The sequence below is a fragment of the Sorex fumeus genome, unplaced genomic scaffold (assembly GCF_029834395.1).
Source record: "Sorex fumeus unplaced genomic scaffold, SorFum_2.1 ptg000063l, whole genome shotgun sequence".
Lineage (NCBI taxonomy): Eukaryota > Metazoa > Chordata > Mammalia > Eulipotyphla > Soricidae > Sorex > Sorex fumeus.
This window is the reverse complement of record NW_026606120.1, coordinates 47,716,163-47,736,349: the sequence shown is the minus strand read 5'-3', so window position 1 is coordinate 47,736,349 and position 20,187 is coordinate 47,716,163. Positions and strand designations below refer to the sequence as shown.

Here is a 20,187-nt window from a genome sequence, read left to right as displayed (position 1 = left end):
ATCTAGTCATAGAAATTAACACCTAGAGTATAAATAATTTAGACTACTAGTTGGTCTCTGAGTGTGGCAACACAAAGTTTAAATCCCACTACTGCCATTCTTTTTTAAATTTTTAAAAAATTTATTTATTTATTTACTTTTACTTTTTGGGTGACACCCAGCGATGCACAGGGGTTACTCCTGGCTCCTGTACTCAGGAATTACCCTTGGTGGTGCTCAGGGGACCATATGGGATACTGGGAATCGAACCCGGGTCCACTGCGTGCAAGGCAAATGCCCTACCCGCTGTGCTATTGCTCCAGCCCCCCTTTTATTTATTTATTTTTTTACTACTGCCATTCTTAACTGAGAGAGTCTAAACACCTTTCAAAAAAATCAGTGTCTTGCCCACGAACTACCTCCAGCATTATATAAGCTCATTAATGGCCATGATCCAGAGACTCACAAATAAATCTTGAAAGAGAGCAACAAACTGCAGAGAAGCTTCTAGACCCCAAAGTCACCATCCAGTTAAAAAGTTAAAAATAAATAAATAAAAATAATAAAAAATAAAAATAAAAAAAGTTAACTCCAGGTACTGGAGCAATAGCATTGAAGGTAGAGCGTTTGCCTTGCATGCGGCAGACCCAGGTTCTATTCCCAGCATCCCATATGGTCCCCTGAGCATCACCGGGGTAATTCCTGCAGAGTCAGGAGGAACCCTTGTGCATCACGGGTTTGTGACCCATAAAGCAAAAAAAAAAAAAAAAAAGGTTAACTCCAGCAATATCACCATATTTCAAATTTTAGAATTCCTGGACCAACATCTTATACTCTACGCCACTGATTTACCAAGGGTAACACACCACATTTGATGTGGTGTAAAGTAGAAGGCAACCAATCTCAATTAAATATGTGTGTGTGTGTGTGTGTGTGTGTGTGTGTGTGTGTACATACATATAGCTGGAGCGATAGCACAGCGGTAGGGCATTTGCCTTGCGCGCAGCCAGCCTGGCCAAGACAGGTTCGATTCCTCCGCCCCTCTCGGAGAGCTCAGCAAGCTACCGAGAGTATCTCACCCGTGGCACTGGCAAGCTATCCATGACGTATTCAATATGCCAAACACACTAACAAACACACTAACAAGTCTCAAAATGGAGCCGTTACTGGGTCCGCTCGAGCAAATCAATGAACAGCGGGAGGACAGTGTTTGTTTGTTATATATATATTCTAGCACACAATGCTCAACCTGTAACAAAATGTTAGTAATCTCTTATACAAGGGCTTAATGGCTCCAGGGTGAGATATAACAATCTTCACACACTTTCTACTTAGGAAACTTTTTTGGATCATTTTTAGTGGATTATTAATAACAAGTAATACAAAATAAATTATTTAGGATCTGCTTTGGGGGCAGGCGGGAAAATTTGAAATAATGGTGGTGGGAAGATAGAATGGTGGTGGGATTGGTGTTGGAATATTGAATGCAATAAATTATTATGAATAACTTTGCTCGAGCGGGCCCAGTAACGTCTCCATTGGAGACTTTGTTGTTACTGTGTCTGGCATATCGAATACTCTCGGTAGCTTGCCGGGCTCTCCGAGAGGGGCGGAGGAATCGAACTCGGGTCGGCCATGTTGGCCGCTTGTAAGGCGAACGCCCTACCGCTGAGCTATGAATAACTTTATAAAAAAAAAAAGGGCTGGAGCGATAGCACAGCGGGTAGGGCATTCGCCTTACAAGCGGCCAACATGGCCGACCCAAGTTCGATTCTTCCGCCCCTCTCGGAGAGCCCGCAAGCTACCGAGAGTATTCGATATGCCAAACACAGTAACAACAAAGTCTCCAATGGAGACGTTACTGTGCCCACTCGAGCAAATCGACGATCAATGGGAGGGCCTTTACCTTTACCTTTACCTTTTACCTTTAACTTTATAAAAAAAATCAGTGTCTTCAGGGGCCAAAATTATTACATCAGGTAAGGCACTTGGCTTGCATGCAGCTGACCCACATTGAATCCCTGGCACCCTACATGTACAGTGAGCCCACCAGGAGTGATCCCTGAGTGCAGAGCTAGGAGTAAGCCCTGAGCACAGATGGGTGTGGCCCCCAAATCAAAAATATTAGTAAATACTATAAAAATCTGTTTCCTCACTGTAAAATAGAGACTATAATGTTATTCCTTCAAATGACTGTTGTCATTCCTGTTAAGTTCTGAATCTGGTATCTCAAGTATACCAAACATTTGAAACATGGTAGATTGAGGACAATTATGCTTTAAGGTCTTGAGCTCATTATCACAACGTTTAACAAATTAATGTTAAAGAAAAGCCAGGAGAAAAATATATACTGTATTACAGATAAAATTATAAGTATTATAATTCAGAAGAAATTATCTTTACTCCTGTAGCCCATTTTCTGCACTTCATCAGCACACCATTACCTGTGGTTCCCAGCACATAGTGTGTCACTACTGGTGCCTTAAGAATGTTTCTTCCCTTCTTCCTGGGTTCCAGGGATATGATTCAATGGTAGAGTGCCTGCCTTGCATGAACCAGGCCAGAGAATTCAATCCCCTACATTCCCTGCACTGCCAAGTATGATCCCCAGCACTGCCAGTATGATCCCCAGTATCAAAATATGAGCCACTTCTGGCACACCAAAACCAAAGGTATGAGGACTGCAAGCAAGTATGTGAAGTATCACAGCAAGAGTATAACCTGAGGTGGGCACCACAACCAAGTGTGTCAACTTCAGACATTGCCCCATACCCAAGACAAAAGGAAGAAACAAGGAAAAATAACTATTTATATTTTGGCTTTCCCTGTAATGCTCAGAGGTCTGGAGGCCACCCCTAGTGATCACTGTCACTGTCACTGTTGATTGATTTGCTCAAGCTGGCCCAGTAACATTGTGAGACTTGTTTTTACTGTGTTCGGCATATCGAATACATCACAGGTAGCTGGCCGGGCTTTGCTGTGCAGGCGAGATACTCTCAGTAGCTTGCTGGGCGATTGGAGAGGGGCGGAAGAATCGAAGGCGGAGGAATCGAACTAAGGTTGACCTGGTCGACGGCGTGCAAGGCAAATGCCCTACCCACTGTGCTATCACTCCAGCTCACCCCTAGTGATACGCACCCCAACTGTGCAAGTCAATGGCTTTTGCTGCCTACTTCAGTGGCTACTGCTTGGTCCAGTGGTACTGGGGGCCACCAGGGCTATATCCAGTTTTCCTCAGAGAGCCATGTGGTGCTGGAGGTCAAACCTGAGGCCCTGCATATTCAAGGCAAAGAGCAACTTTTGAGATAGTTCCCCAACCTGGAAAATAATTTTCTGTAAACAAACTGAGGGAGAGGGGAAAAAAATCATTTAAGAAATTTGGTAAAGGAAAATAAACCCACTCCTGCTACAGCGCACCCCTTATCTATTTGTTGGCCAGCTCATACTCATACTTTCTCAAGGCTTAAGTAACTTCTTTACTTAACCAATTTTCCCTCTTATGTAACTAAGTTAATTCAAGGCCAAAGACTGGCTGCTAAAGCATATTCTCCCATTTAGTAATTAATATCTGATCTTTCTAAAACTCTGGGGGTGCAGGGGAGAAATCTAAGAACTGTAGAGTCTCTTCACTACTTTCTTGTCTTTTCACTACTTTCTTAACAAAAAATGGGAAATGAAAAATAAATGGGAAATAATGGATGCCCTGAAGACAGCTGTACTACTCAGCTGAACAACAACAAAAAAGTAGGGCAGTTTGTAATAGCATCTGAAAAAGATTTGTGCTGAGAACTAAAGGAAGAGAATAAATGGGATTTACCTTACAAAATAGCCAGACTTACTAATCTGATGATTGACAAGATCTCTCAGGTCTCTCCAATGTATACTGGCCTCTGCATATTTCATACTGGGTTGAAGAGCTCTGTCGGTAACTACACTTTTTTTAAAAAAAATTAGTACTTCAGTGGAACACATCTCATTATTTCCCAAAGTGGGCAATTCAGCCCCCTTGGAGGTACTGGAATGATCCACAGAGACATTAGATAGTCTTATGGTGGGGGGTGGGGGGAGAAGGAGTGGAGGGGTGCTATCTGTCTAGTTCACTTGAAGAAGGTAGATTTCCAGTGGGCACTGAGTGTCTTTTTTCTGAAAGAAGTAAGGTAAGCTAAGTAAGTCTGGGAATCTCTGCATTCAGTATTTTCCAGACATATAACAATATGTCATTAGAAAAAAGGAGAGAGGGCCAGGGAGATAGCTCAAAAGCCTGTACTACATGCCTGGAATGCACCAGGTCCTGTGTTCCATCCCTGGCATGACATGACAATCCCCAGGCCATTGCTTGCAGTGACTCCCAGGCCCCCAGAGTGTGGCTTGGGAAGTGTTCCCCACTCCCCCCCCCGCCAAAAAAATAAAGAAAAACAGAAGTGATTATTTAATAAAATTAACTGAGATAAGTTATTAACTATTTGGAACAAAATTAATTTAATATTTACCTGATACCATGTGATAAAATCATTTTCAGATAACTAAAGTTAAATAAATTACCAAACAAATTGTGGGTAGATATTTTCTAGTGATAGAAAATTGAACTAGAAAAATAATTTTAAAAACATACAAAAAGGCTTTTGATGAATAGCACTATTATTTTTAAATGTCTACATCAAAACGAAAAAAGCAGTAAATGAAAAACTACAGCAAAATATATAACAATATAACAGAAAGATTAGTCTTAATATAAAATATATTTACAAGTCAATACAGAAAAAAAAAACTATCCATGGAGAAAGCTGTGATAAAATTTAAACTATTTACCAAAAAAGGAATATAAAATATATGGTAATAAATATTTGAAAATGTGTGTAACCTCTGATTAAAAAATGTGAATTGAAGTAGCAATAAAATACTACTTGTAATTAAATGAAAGGGGATCTGGGATCAGACACCAGACCCATATTGGGCAATTTATTTTAGTTCTCTGGCTGAGCTTTGTTTTGTAAAATCAAGAAAATAATACCTACACCACTGGAAAAATTAAGTAATACAATGCATGTAAGATATTTAGCACAGTGTCTGAGTATTCAACAAACAATACCTTTTATGATGATAAATGGGTAATGATACTTAGGGCTCATGAGGGTATGGTGCAGTACTTTTTTTTTTTTTTGCTTTTTGGATCACAGCCGGTGATGCTCAGGGGTTAGTCCTGGCTCTGCACTCAGGAATTACTCCTGGCGGTGGTCGGGGGAACGATATGGGATGCTGGGAATCGAACCCAGGTCGGCTGCGTGCAAGGCAAACGCCCTACCCACTGTGCTATTGCTCCAGCCTGACATTTTTATATATAGTATGTCAACAAAGAGTGAGTCAAATATTTCCCACCAATCTATCTTTTGATGTATATATTTGATATTTTTTACCCTGGCATTACAAAAATATGAAAGCAGACCCATTCCCTGGCTTAAAGATTAGCTGGAGTGGCAAGCAGTTAAGTAAAAGTAAACTGACAAAAGCCATCACAGATTAGTCAAGTACAGAATGCTATAGTGCACTTAGGAAAACTACCATCATCTGGGAGTAGAGTCAAGAAAGCTTCCTAGAAGGAATATTTAAGTTGAGACCTAAAGGATGAGTAGGAATTAATGAAGCAAAGTAAAGGAAGAATAAGTGTTCCAGGTAAAGAGAACAGCCATTTGGAAAAAACAAAGGGAACATGGTGTGTCAGACTGAGCAGTGTGCAAGGCAGGGGCTCGGGAAGAGACAAGGTCAAAGAGGTATGCAAGGCTGGCTCATAGTCTTGCTAGCAAAATGCTGGGGTGATAGCTGAAAGGACTGGGATACGTCCCTTATGTGCACTGGGCCTGGTGTTGGATCCCCAGTACGACATGCTCCCCTACCCCCTCAGTACCACTAATGTGGTCCCCAGCACTATGGGTCCGAGCACTGAATTGTCAGGCCTATACAAATGGCGAGTATCACTAGAAGTAGTCCCAGGGCTCCTGAGTCCCAGCCCTGCAAAAAAGGAAAAACACCCTAGTAAAACTCTGGAGTATAAATTTATTCTAAGATGAGGACTAAACAGAACCCAGATCTCCAGCCTGCAAAATGTGTGCTCAGAACATTGACCTACCTCTCTCTCCCTTTGTTTAGTTTTTTTCCCTTTTCTTTTTTTTTTTCATTTTATAGGACTATACCCAGTGGTGTGAAGGCTCAAGGCCACATTCTGCACACGCTATGGATGTGCGCTTGACTACACGAGCTATCAAAAATTAGTGATCACAAATGAAATGAGAATATCCAGTGTAGATCAGGTCAGTCAAAACCAGCTTTACTATATAATGACTGGAATAGATTTTAATTAGAACAACCTTTCTAAAGAGCATCAATAGATGAGAGGAGGCTTAAAAGTATATTTCTGTGATCAGTACTGCATTTCTTGAAATCTTAAATGTTACAAAATGTAGTGAAATACTTTTTCCCAGCTGATTTCTATTGCATTACAATTATAGCACAGCGGTAGGGCGTTTGCCTTGCACGCAGCCAACATGGCCGACCCGAGTTCGATTCCTTCGCCCCTCTCGGAGAGCCCGGCAAGCTACCGAGAGTATCTCGCCCACATGGCAGAGCCTGGCAAGCCACCCGTGATGTATTCGATATGCCAAACACAGTAACAACAAAATCTCCAATGAAGACGTTACTGGGCCTGCTCGAGCAAATTGATGAACAATGGGAGGGCCTTTACCTTTACCTTTACAATTTACAATTGCAAAAATGACTGCCAAAAGCGCAGGTTCAATCCCAAGTGGGGAAGGACCATGAGATAATCCACAGGTTCCCCATTACCTCCAAAAGAGACCATTCCTCACCCCCAAGCACAGGATAAGGAGTAGCACCTGTGCACCTCCAGGTGCTTAAATTAAAAATAAATAAAAGCAGGTTCTTTAATTAAAAATAAAGAAATAAAAGATGAAAAAGGGAAATAAAAGCTAAAAAAATGATGTCCACCAATAATGAAATGATTTGTTAATCATAACTATTCAATGCAACCATTTAAGTGATAAGATAATACCATCCATAACATACATCAAATTTTGTAAGTATGTAACATTATAAAGATAGCAATATTTTAATTCTGTAAGATATATATATATATATACACACTTACATGGCACAGGTCTTTTATTTTCTTTCAATTATTATGTATTCTTTCTATCATTCGAGAAAGTGGGGTGGTGGGGAAGGACCATGAGATAATGTTGGAGGGACCTTGAAATACTGGTGTATACTTTGCACTATAAAATAATTACTTCAATTCTATTGGTTTACAATAATAGCTCAATTTTTTTTCTACAGAAGACATTTATTCTGTTCTGAAAAATTAACGAGGAAATTGTTGCGTATATGTAGAGAGAAATAGAATGACATCAGCATTCATGAAGAAAAGTATCTTAAACACTAACAATAATAAACCTAACAGAGAACTACCACAAAATGAAGAAAATAAAGTACTGAGTAAAACAGATTGAATAAAAACAAGGATATCAAGATAGTAGGTATAATAATAGCTCGATTTTAATAAAAGAAATAAATTTCAGGGAAACAGGAAGGGAGGGAAAGAAGGAAGAAAAATAGTAAGGAAATATGAATTTCCAAAAAGGAAAAAAGAGTAAGTACAGCAGGTAAGCCTTGTGCATGGCTGAGCAGGTTTCAATCGTAGGTATCCCAGAGAGTCCCCGCCAGCACTGCCAGCAGTGATCTCTAAGCACAGATCCAGGAGTTAGGCCTGAACAGTCTGGGTATGGCCCCCAAACAAAACAAAATAAAACAAACAAGGGAGGGAGGGAGGGAAGGTACGAAGGAAGAACGGAAGAAGTAAATGAAGAAGGGATTGAGGGAGGAAGGAAAGAAAGGAAGAGCAAGGAAAGAATAAGCCTCCTCCAAACATGCTGCTTTAATATGGAGACTATTTTGAACTTTGGTATGGTTTTATTTTCTCTGCGAAGAAAAAAGAGGTGTGATGATATTTGCATATAAAGGTCATTGTATATTATTCAATATCTTATTAATCTAGCAACATCAAGAACTAAAGATATATGTAAATAAATATCCCAATTAAAATGTGCTCTTCAACATCACAACTCCGGTGAAACTTGGATGGACATCTATCTAAAAATATACCTCATTCAATCATGACTACTTAAATCAAGACAAAACAAGATTAAGCCTTCTTATGATTCAAGGTCATCATTATGACCATATAATTGTAGCTCTGTGTGACTACTGGGTGTTAGAAGGGCATTTGTCCTTTCATTACGCAGTCTCTAACTGCTGGATTTTTTTCTTATGCCGGCTATTTATAGGTTTTCTTCTTTCCCCTTGCTGTAAAACCACAGCTATCATTTCTAGTACTATGAGAGAGCATTCAGCAGCGCCTTCCAGTTTCCATTCCTATTTTGCTGATGGTAACAGAAGAATAAGGGTATTATCAAAAACTGATCTGCACATATGATTCTGTTCTAGGTAGCCAAGGCTGCAATATTAATGAACTCCAAGGAGAGTGTGAGTTCCTGATTCTATCTCCAGTCAGAGTTTCTCTACTATAAAGCAGTCAAGTTCTCAGGCTCAGAAAGTTACTTCTGGTAACCCAGATAACTTTTGGTATCACAGCAATGAAAGATGCAGACGGGAGAGTCAATGAATTTATTTCTATTGTAGGTTCTTACAACAATCAGACTTGTAACTTTCTGCACATTTTTAAACTTTGGTAATCAGTCATGCATAATTTATGAGGCACTCTACAATTAAACAAGCTCATGAGCACAGAAACATTCTGAAAAGTATAAAACACTGCACAAAAATACAAGCCAGGGGGTTGGAGAGATAAGTACATCAAGTTGGGTGCTTGACTTGCACATGGCCAAGCTGTATTCAATTCATAGCAATTAATATGATCCCCCAAATACAACAGAAATAATTTCTGAGTGCAGAACCAGGAGTACCCTTTGAGCATCATTTGGTATGGCACAGAAACAACAAACAAACAAAAAACCCCAACAGATAGTTATGGTAATTTGCTGTGTTTATATAAACAGGAATCAAAGAGGTGTTCATTAGGAAATTCATACCAGAAGTTCATACATAATTCTTAAAGTGTCTCCTATTTATCAGGTAGCACCTATTACCTAGAAAAGGTAGAACATTTCAAAAGATGCCATCTCACATTCCTCCTCCCCAATATTGAATCAGATCCTGGATCCCTTTTATCTTTTCACAATTTCTTGCACTGTCCTTTTCTCTCCATTAACTACTTCTTAATCTACCCAATTCAGAACTTTGTTATCTCACATCTGGCTACTACAAAATGTCTCTAGTTAGCTCCACTTGTGGTCTTTCTTCTCAAGTCCCTTTTGGCCTTTAGCTACATCAATTTTCTTTTTTTTTTCTTTTTTCTTTTTGTTTGTTTTTCTGACCTATACCTAGTGATAGTCAAGACTTACTCTTGGCTCTGCACTCAGGAATTAGTCCCTGCAGTGCTGGAGGGGACATGCTGGGGATCAAGTCTTACTCACTGTACTATCTCTCCAGCCCCTACATCAATTTTCTTAAAACATCACTGATTATAACAGATAAAAAAAAATCTGAGAATTACCCATTCATTAAGTTCAAACTCCTAGTAGTCCCTATGCAACCCTTGCTACTTCTTCACTTCTATCTTTTACTATTCTTCTTCAGAATGTTCTACTTTAATCTTTCAGATATGCCTTACATTTTTTTCCCTTCAAGGTCTTGATGTATGCATCTTCTTTCTGTCTAGAATACTTTCTACTTCCCAGTTTCTTAGTCCACAAAAAGTCAACCTATTATTCAAGGCCTTGGTTTGTAAATTACCTAGTATGTATATTCTCTTGGATTATCAAAAGGAAAAGGAGGCAGTCTACAGTTAGACACACCTGGATACAAATTACAGTTTCAACAGATGAGTAATAATGGGTACATTCCTTAATAACTTTCTATTTCAGTTTTTTTACCTATAAAACTGTGATAATAGCAATTTTCTTTGAGCATAATATGAGTAAATGAATTAATTCATATCAAATTCTTAGCATGAGAATTGGCATAGTCTAAGACCTCAAAAGTGTTAGATACTATAATTACCATTGCATTTCATGAATACATCTTAATCTAAATCCAGACAATACTGATGGTCATTATAAACTGACTGCTAACTCACAGTCAGCATCATTTACCTCATTCTCTTTTCTTGCCTTCCCACCTCATGTTTGTTCCCCTAGTCTCTTCCCTTCCCTCCCGAGATTAAAAGATCCTGATGGACAAGTTCAATGTCTTATCTATAACAGTCATTCACACTCAGTAGAGAAACAATAGATTTGTTTAATCTCTAATAAAAGAATACTGAAGAGTTGACAGTAATAAAATATTTTGCTCCCTATCAAGGAAAGAATGATCAAATGCTTCACAATCACGATCATCCTGTTGTTTGTTGATTGCCTCGAGCAGGCACCAGTAACGTCTCCTTTGCCCTAGCCCTGAGATTTTAAAAAGTGCCATATTCAAGGCTCTTTCAGGGTTAGGAGAATGAGACCCATCATTGTTACTGGTATTTGTTATATTTGGTACACCAAGGGGGGTTTGCCAGACTCTGCCGTGTGGGCAGGTTACATTCGGTAGGTTGTTCAAAGTAAGAATGAGATAATCGTGGCCGCATGCTTCCGGGAGCTGGGTTTTATAGTCTCTGGGTCTTGGCCCGTTGATGGGATTACAGGGCGCAGGGTGGGACACACACACACACACGCGCGCGCGCGCGCGCGCGCCATTTGGTGGGTGTGACCCCTGCCTACTGGAAGATGGAGGATCTGGGTGGAGGATGCTCAGCCCAGATCCGAACAGGCTTGGAGATCTCAGTCCCGGGATCCACATGCCTTTGTTCCTTTGCTGGTACCGAAGACCTCCAGGTCAAATGCTTAAAATACTTAATTTTAAAACTCTTAAAATTTCCAACAAAATCTCTCCTTTCATGGTTCTCTATTCTTCTCAATTCAACTCAAACTATCCTTACAACAAGAGATGCAAATGCCAAATATATGCAGTTCAGACAGCTGTCACACACTGGAACATGTCTCTGGATGAAATGAAATAGACAATTTAAAAGGAAAGGGGGGCTGGAGAAATAGTATCGGTAGTAAGGTGCTTGCCTTATCTGGGACTAAGCTCGGTTTTAATCCTTGGTCCCCGCATATGGTTCCCTAAGCACCACTAGAAGTAACCCCTGGGCAGAGAGCCAGGACTTCACTTTGCACACCTCCCTGAGCACCACTGAGTATGGCCCCAAATCCCCAAAATAAATACAAATAAATAAATAAATAAATAAAAAGGTAACTGGCTCATTAGTCAAAACCGGTTTCCCTCTCTCTCTTTCTCTCACATGCACGTACACAAGCATACCCCAATTCCAGAATTCCTTGTGACCCAGGCCATACATATGAAACAACAAGGTTACTACATAGCACAGAAATGGAGGGGCTGGAGTGATAGTACAGCAGTAGGACATTTGACTTGCATGTGGTCGATCCAGGCTCAATCCCAAGCATCCTGTATGGTCCCCTGAGCACTGCCAGGAGTAATTCCTGAGTGCAGAGTCAGGAGTAAACCCTGAGCATCGCTGGGTGTGATGCAAAAAAAGAAAAGAAAAGGAAGGAAGGAAGGAAGGAAGGAAGGAAGGAAGGAAGGAAGGGGGGAGGGAGGGAGGGAGGGAGGGAAGGAAGGAAGGAAGGAAGGAAGGAAGGAAGGAAGGAAGGAAGGAAGGAAGGGGGGAGGGAGGGAGGGAGGGAGGGAGGTATCCTTTAGCTTAGGCAAACTAAGCTTACCATATACATAATAGCCTATGCCAAAAATGACTAATGTATCTCACAATTCTAAAACAACCAAGTTTAAGTAATTAAGTCTATCAAGTGATACAGCTTTACTATCAATGTGATAATCTGACATACAAATATTATAGCATAAACCAGTGATTCCTAAAGTAGGTGATAATGCTTCTTCTCACTGGAATTAGGCAGGAGACCAGTTGTGGCCTCTGGTGCAACTGTGAGGGGGGCACAGCTCACTTAAAGTTCTCCTGTTCACTTAAAGAACGTAGATTTAAGGATGGGCAGGGGGAGTGCAGAACTTTTTTCTGAAAGGTGGTGGCAGGTCAAATAAGTGTAGGAGTCTCTGGCATAAAATATTTTCAACAATGCCCCCGACCCAAATGTTAGGGTTTTTGGTTTATCTGCATGACTCTACTTAACCTTTGGGTGTTTTCTCAGTCAAAATCAGGCCTGGTAACATTCTCCTCAAAGAGTTCACCAGTTAGAATGAATAACAGTGGTCTAATTAGTTTTATTAGTGACTTTCCCAAAGCTAGCATAGAGCACCACCTATAACAGTGATACATTAAGGGACTAGACAGTTCAAGATTTAAGATGCATGCATCTTACCTGGGTTGGATCCCTGGCACCACAGAATCCCCTGAACACCTCTGGGGTGGCCCAGCGATTCCCTGCACTACAGTGCCCGAGCAGCACTGTATCCTCAAGCTATTGCACAGAACCACAGGTCTGGTTGGCCAAGAGTTGCCAGGTAGGGCCGGGGGGCTTCTGGACATGGTTTGGGAGACCCTATCCCATGTAAATTAAATTTTTAATTAAATTTATATCCCTATTTACTTGTTCTAGAGGCCCTTAGAATATTTTAAATACTTTGAAATGCAAAAGTGTCAAATCACAGAATCTTAAGATTTTTAGAGAGTAGCTGGAAGGATTTAAGTACCGCTCCAGAGAAGCTCCACTCCCCACTCTACCCCAACCCCACCCCAGCATCCATAGGTATGGCCCTAGAGGTTACATCTCTAAACACTAAAAGGCCCTTTCAGCATGGCCGGGTGCAATCCTGGAGGCGCCCCAGCACCACCAGTGTGGCCCTGGCAGAACCTGGCACCGCAGGGCCCTAGCAGCACCGCATCTTCAGGCTCTTGCAGTCAATAGCCAGATCCATGGAGAATCCAACGGAGTAGGCACGTGAGCACTGCTCTGAACAGCTCTCCCCCAACTAAAAGTTTGCAGGAGCCTTGTAAGTCCCCCACTGCAAAAATTATATCACCTCCTAGGCAAACCATTCCTCAAGCATTTACTTGAATACTTTCAGCAATGGGAACTCACTATGTTGCAAGGCACCCAAGTGCATTGCCCCACAATTCCTCCTCACACTCAATTAAAAGCCACTCCCCAAACTTCTACCCCAAGGGTTCTAGTTCAGCTGGGGAACAACACAAAGCAAGTTAACCTCTAAAGTACAACCACTTCTAGAATTAGGATATAGTCATCAATTTGTTTACACAATGCAAATAAATAAATAAAAAAAACAAGGGAAAAGAACGCAAACCATCATCTTACACATCACAAAATTTTGAAATTCAGGAATCTTTTGAAATCACAAAGCCAGAATATTTTCAAGATAGCAAAGCTATCCCTCAGTTATCATAGATTAATCAAAGGAACTCCATTTTTTCTCTACTGGAAGGTGTTGCAATGTTCATTGAATATCTTTTTGCAGCTTGATCCCCTAAATCCACTAACAACACAGTTTTAAAAATTACAATTATGTCAGAAGCTCGAGAGAGCTTTTTCAATTGCTCATATTTTTCATTTGGTCTATTTTTCTCTAAGACATCTGGATCATTTTAAAGATCCCATTTCGCCCCCACTGGGGCTATATATATATATATGCATATATTTTTCAAACAAATATTTTCAGAAATACAGCCTAACAGAGCAGAGTGTAAAGGAGTGGGGGTGGCGGAAAGAAGAGGGAAGGCAAAGAAGGACCCAGCAGGAAAAGGCTGGCTCCCTATTTTCCTTCTGGAAGCACGCTTCACTGGCACTGGCATTTGCAAGTAACGAGCCAGATAAACACGACACAAGAACAAGATCGATCATGGGCAATGAGTGGAAAAGCATGAACGACCGTAAGATGGAAGTGAATTGGCGCTGGTCATAGGGTAGTGCCAGATGCTTTGGGACGTCGTTGGGATGAGGTTAGACGCCCCAGAAGCCGAGACCACGGCCATCCTGAGGCGGGGGCGGGAGGAACCGGGGAGTAACTATCGTTGAGCAGTGTAGCCCGAACCGAACGGAAGCCGAGAAAGGCAGCAAATGCCCACTGAGGCAGGCACACCCCCACCCGCCCCCCAGCCTTCCTGCCAAGAGCCCGAAGACGGGTGAGCAGGGTGCCGGGACTGAACGGGTCCACGAGATGGGTGTGGGCAAGGGGCAGCGCAGGAGCCCCGATGCTTTCCCTGCAGCAGAGCAACCGAGAGCAAAGGAAGGGGGAGGGTGAATAGCCAGAATGACTCATTCCCGAAAGGAAGTGCTCAAGCCGTAGGCAGGCATGCCACAGCAGGGCTCGCGGCGAGGGCTGTGAGAGCTGGGTGCCCGGAGTGATCGGGGCACCGAGAAACCTCCCGTAGTTCCTGGAGCTCGTCTTTACGACGGCGGGTGGGGGGGTTCCAGGCAGCCTAGTGCCAAGGCCTGGGAAGCGGCGCGGCGCGTGCGCAGTGGCGCTCGGCGGGACCCGCTGAGGCGAAGCGGAGCCGCAGTGACAGAAGCCAGAGAGCGGCCGCCGGAGGGACTCACCGAGGCGCAGGGGCTGGAGGTGGTGCTGGGGGTAGGCGACCGCTGGACCGTGACCAAAGCCATCTAGGAGCTGCTGGGCTGTTCCGGGCAGGGCATTCTCATCCTGAGTGTGGGGGGGCGGGCGAGTGACGGAGCCGGGATCGGGGGGAAGGGGTGTGGGGGTAGGGAACAGGGGAACGGGGAGGAGGAGCAGGAGGAGGAGGAGGCGGCGGCGGCGGCGGCGGCGGCTGCGGGGACGACCGCAGGCTCCGCACCCACCGCCGGACTCTCGCAGACTGAAGCGCCGAGCGGGCGGCTGGCGGGCGGGCTGGCGGTTCAGCAGCTGCGGGGCACAATGAGCGCTCCCAGTGCGCAGGCGCCACCTGTCAGCAACCGCCTCTCCTCTCGGCGCGCGCCGCCGCCTCGCCGTAACCCTTGAGTTGCCGGAAGCGGGCGGGGTGTGTGCTCCGGCCACCGCCCCCTCGTCGGTTTCCTCCCCGCCCGCGGCCTCGCGCGCCGTGGCCTTCGCGCGGGGACCCGGGTGCTCGGGTTGGGGTGGGGGGAACGAGGGGACGGAGGGCTGCTGGGGGGGTCACCACTCCTGAGAGACAACCATTTTACGAGGTGGGGCGCCGAGCTTCACCCACCTCAGCGGCGAGCGACTGAGGTGTAAATGCCGAGGCCCGGGCGTTCTCTGGTGGGCGCGGGCGCCGCGGGCTTCCATTCGCTCTCCCCGAGCGGGACTTCCTGGCCCCCAGCCCTCGTGGCGCGACCAGGAAATAGATTCCCCCTTTGGCCTGGCTCTCGGGGCGGGGGCGGCTTTTTCTGATTCAGCCCCAACGTAGGCTGGGGGCTAAGACTTTCTGGGCTGGAGACGTTGAAGCTTAGACCCTGGAGTGCGTCCTTGCCCCCCCCCCCCCCCCCCCCGGTCCTTGAGATGAAAAGGGGCGGAGTGGGACTGAACGAGGGACCCGCGGGGGCGCTCGACCTCCCACTCGCGTCCCGCCGTGAAGACCGTCTCCCCCTTCAGCTGTAGCTGCGAGGTGACTTCTCGTTGGACTCTGGATTCCAGCCTTTCGATGGAATATTTTTAGGAAGTCTTTTTTTTTTTTCCTCAAAGATAACCTCGCCGCCGATTGCAAACCAAGCGTGTCGTCGAAACGTCCCGAAGCAAACGGGGAAAGCGTGGCCCTGGGCAAAACGCCGTCGGCTGTTTACATAGAGAGAGCGGGTGGCCCACGTTTTCTCCCCATTTCAGTGGCCGTGGTGGCCCGTGCCACCAGACGTGCCACAGCGAAGCCGTAGAAAGCGTACACGCGGGGGTCTGCAAAGTCCGGAAACCCACCTTCTCTCCACCCCTCGGCGCTCCTTCTTTAAAGCTGACAGGGCTGTCATGAGCTTTCTGGCTCCTGTATGGTTAATTGCCACTAGAGCCCTCTGCGCCGAGCCTTTGTTCTCTCCCTGGGGCCCTGCGGTTGAAATAATTAGCTGGGAGGTTCCATCAAGAATCCGACACTGAGGGTCCCTGTGTGTACAGCCCCATGTGGAAGGGACGGCCGAGAAGGCTGCTGGAAGGCTTTTGCCCCCTGGTGGTGGTGAAACGTGCCTGCGGGACAAAATTGAACAAAGATATGGTGCCCAGATTGAACAATTTGTGTTTTTCCCAGAGCTGCTGTGGTAAACAGGAAAAGAAAAGTTGAGAAAAACTTTGAACCATTACTTAAGAAGCTAAACAGGAAGCTATATACATAGCCAAGAGGAAAAATAAATGGAAAAGTTTATAAACCGAAGGATCACTTTAGAAAAAATAAATTCAATTAAATCATCGTTCTAGGAAAAATTTTATTCAAATCAATAAGATACATGTTGGTTTCGTTACTGATTCAGGGATAACAGCTTTATCTTGAAACTGCACGACAAATTCTTTAAAAAAGAACATTCTTTTGGAAGATGATTTAATCCACCTAATCTTGGAGTGGCGATCAGAAGATCTGACTTCTAGTTTCAACTCTTTAAAACTTTAATCAAATGACTTTTTGAGTTTTATTTTGTTCTTAAAGGATTCCTTTGATCGAATGGGATAATGTATGGAAAATACAATATAAACTTTAAAGCCCTGTGTCTAATTAGGTTAATTTTTTATTCTTAATGGTTTGTTCCAAATTCAGCTTTTGCTGAATGAACCCTATGCACAGAAAATAGTATCAAACAAAAAGAGGACAAAAAACAGACACAAGTCATGACTTCTTGACAGTTGGCAAAGTAGGTTACTGGTCAGGATCTCTCCTTTGCAGAACAGAACATTTCTGTTCAGCATATGAACTTATGATAAAATCCTGGTCAAAACTATGATTATAAGGTAACACATTAAGTTTATCTGAGGAAGTTAAAGTATTGATTAATAAGGGAAATATCTCTTCCCTGGAATGTAACTTTTTAAGGAAACTAAGCAATTATTGCTGTATACTCAATGAGTTATTCATCGAGAAAAGTTTGTATTACAAATACTAGAAACTTATTTCAGAAACAAAAGTATCTCTCAGTGACTGGGACAATAGTACAGTGGGTAGAGCACTTACCTTGCATATGGCCTCCTGGCTTCCATTCCTGGCATCACAGATGATTTTCCCCAGCCTCACCAAGAGTGATGCCTGAGCACAGATTGAGGAGTAAGTGCTGAGCACTGTCTGAGTGGCCCCAAAACTATTTTTTTAATCTCTCGAGGTTATTGTCTATTAACCAGGAGTAAATATACAAAATAATGACAGTTGAATTTAGTGTTACCTACTGTGACTTCACTCTCCTCTACTAAGCCCCACAAAATATTCAAAGATATAGGACATGTCTGTATATCTACTAAGAGCTTAAGAAACAGAGATCTGGGCATATATGCCCTTCATGATATTTACCATTCAGTGGATGGCATATCCCAAAATAGGCACTTTGTGAACTGAACTGGATCACATGTGAGCATTTGATATCTGCTCTCTGCCTCATTTTTAGCTACTTGTACCTCTGTTCCACCGTGGCTCCTTTTTGGATTTTAGGTGATCTGAGGAAGGAGCTTTATTAGAAGGTCCGATAAGTCACTGTCACTGTCCTCCCATTGTTCATCGATTTGCTCGAGCGGGCCCAGTAACATCTCCATTGGAGACTTTGTTATTACTGTGTTTGGCATATCGAATACATCATGGGTAGCTTGCCAGGCTCTGCCGTGCGGGCGAGATACTCTCGGTAGCTTGCCGGGCTCTCCGAGAGGGGCGAAGGAATCGAACTCGGGTCGGCCATGTTGGCTGCGTGCAAGGCAAACGCCCTACCACTGTGCTATCGCTCCAGCCCTAGAAGGTCCGAGAATTCTCTTAATAAGGATAAAGACCAGTGTAGCTGGAGGCTGCTGAGACTTATGCTAACCCAGCCAGTTCTAGTCACAGTTTCCTCATATTCCTGATCTCTGAGCAATGCTAAGCTTATCACCCTGGGTGAGAAACCGCAGCTGGGCATTGAAGTGAGGAGATCATGTTCACCAAGGCCACCTGCGGAAACAGGTGTTTTTCCTAGCTTTGAAGTAATAGAGTTAAAGGTAACACTAACTTTGCTTTCACCTCTGCTTTTGTAAGCCTGCTTGTTCAGGGAATGAAAAGGAAAACGAACTCTCATTTGGGGCTCAGCACTTTAGGTGTGAATCCTGCCTGGCCCATGCTGCTGCATTTCCTGAAGCCCTTGGGGTGCTGAAACTGTGTTGGAGATTCCCACTATATGAGAACAGATTCCCAAAGAGGGAGACAAAAGAGACAGAAATCTTACTTTTATTTATAAAATAATAAATTGAGGTAAATTGTCACAATTGAGATCTAGTTGGTACCATCCATTGGAGTTCATTTAGTCTCTAGCTTTATCACTTTTTTTTTTTAGGGCAAAATAATAGAAGAACTTTCGAAATTTCTGCTTCTTAAACTTTAAGAACCAAATGAAACTACTCTAATTCTTTTTAGAAAAATACATTTTTCACATACTCAATGAAATCTATCAGAGGGCTCCAAGACTCCTAAATTATGGAGAGATATTTATTACAGGATTTAAAGTACTTCTTTCATGTAACAAGCTGGTTCAGTTCTTCCCACTGAAATTGGATCTATGAGCACTGTTTGGAGTGACCCTTAAGCATAGAGACAGTGGAGCCAAATTGCTATCATCACCACTCAAGAAAATAAATTAAAAATAACCTTTTTTAAAAAAAAAGGCGTGGGAGGGGGGATGCAGAGTGATAGTACAGTAGGGAGGGCATTTGCCTTGCATGCACCTAAGCCGTTCATCCTACTCCTTTGCCTTGTGATCAAGGTTCTATCCCTGGCATCTCATATTGATCCTATGAGCCCTCCAAGAGTGATCCCTGAGCGCAGATCCAGAAGTAAGCCCTGACCACTATTGGAGGTGACTCCCAAAACAAAAGCAAAAAATAAAAAAGGAAGCAGCAGCAGCAGCTTGGTCTAGAGACTGGCAAGGGAGTTGAAAGAGTAAAGCACATGTTTTGCATGCATGAGACCCTGAATTCTATTAGCAGCAACACGGTCATATCAGCCCCCACAAAACCACTATAATCTTGTGTTCTCCAGAGCATCACAAGGTATGTTCCACACCCAGGACTGCCGGTTGAGCAACAAATTGTCAGACCAAACTATCACTTGGAGTAGACTTCTAGTCTGAAAGTGCCACTGGGGAGGCCACCATTAAAAAAATAAGAGGGAGAGATTGGCGATATGGCTCAAAAGGCTGGAGTTCATGCAGACAGGAGCCCTGGGTTTGATCCTCTATACTACAGAGTCCCTAAGCACTGCCCCCCGCCCAAAAAATGTGAAAATCTTAATCTAAAGGTTAAATTACTTCTCAACCTTTTTTCATATAATCATGTCTAGAGAAATGATATTTATACAGCACACTGGGATAAATTAAAGGGAATTTGATGACAACATTACAGAATTTGAAGAAAAAATTATGATACAGTTGTGAGAAAAATAAACACTAGGATATTAAATATTGAATTTGTGTAAGTTTCCAAATAAAATCTTCTCAAACTTCATAAAAATACGAGATTATTTCTGGAAGCATAAAATTTACATGTAGGTATTTATGATTAAAATGACTGCGTGCACTATTTACTTAGCCAGAATCTGGAAAAAAATCCGAGTGCCTGAGAACAGATGACTGGTTAAAGAAACTTCGGTACATATACACAATAGAATACTATGCAGCTGTTACGCAAAAGAAGAGAGAGAGAACAAGGGGGAATGCCCTGCCACAGAGGCAGGTGGGACGGGGGGGGGGGGGGGGGGATGAGGGGGGAGGGATGCTGGGATCCGTGGTGGTGGAGGATGGGCACTGGTGGAGGGATGGGTACTTGATCATTGTATAACTGAAACCCAAGCACAAAAATTTGTAAGTCTATAACTGTACTTCATGGTGTTCACTAATAAAAAAAAAAGATGAAATCATGAAATTTGCATATAAGTGAATCAACATGGAGAGTATCATGCTAAGTGAAATGAGT

At 43.2% G+C, this 20,187-nt stretch overlaps 1 protein-coding gene across 1 annotated transcript in view; it reads right to left on the bottom strand.

Moving 5' to 3' along the window:
* SSH2 (slingshot protein phosphatase 2) overlaps positions 1 to 15,003 on the bottom strand; it is a 265,785-nt gene extending 250,782 nt beyond the window's left edge. The window contains exon 1 of the mRNA XM_056126678.1: positions 14,664 to 15,003. Within this exon, the coding sequence (XP_055982653.1) occupies positions 14,664 to 14,726 (63 nt within the window). The 5' untranslated portion in view covers positions 14,727 to 15,003. The remainder of the gene's footprint in view (positions 1 to 14,663) is intronic.
* Positions 15,004 to 20,187: the final 5,184 nt, after the last annotated feature.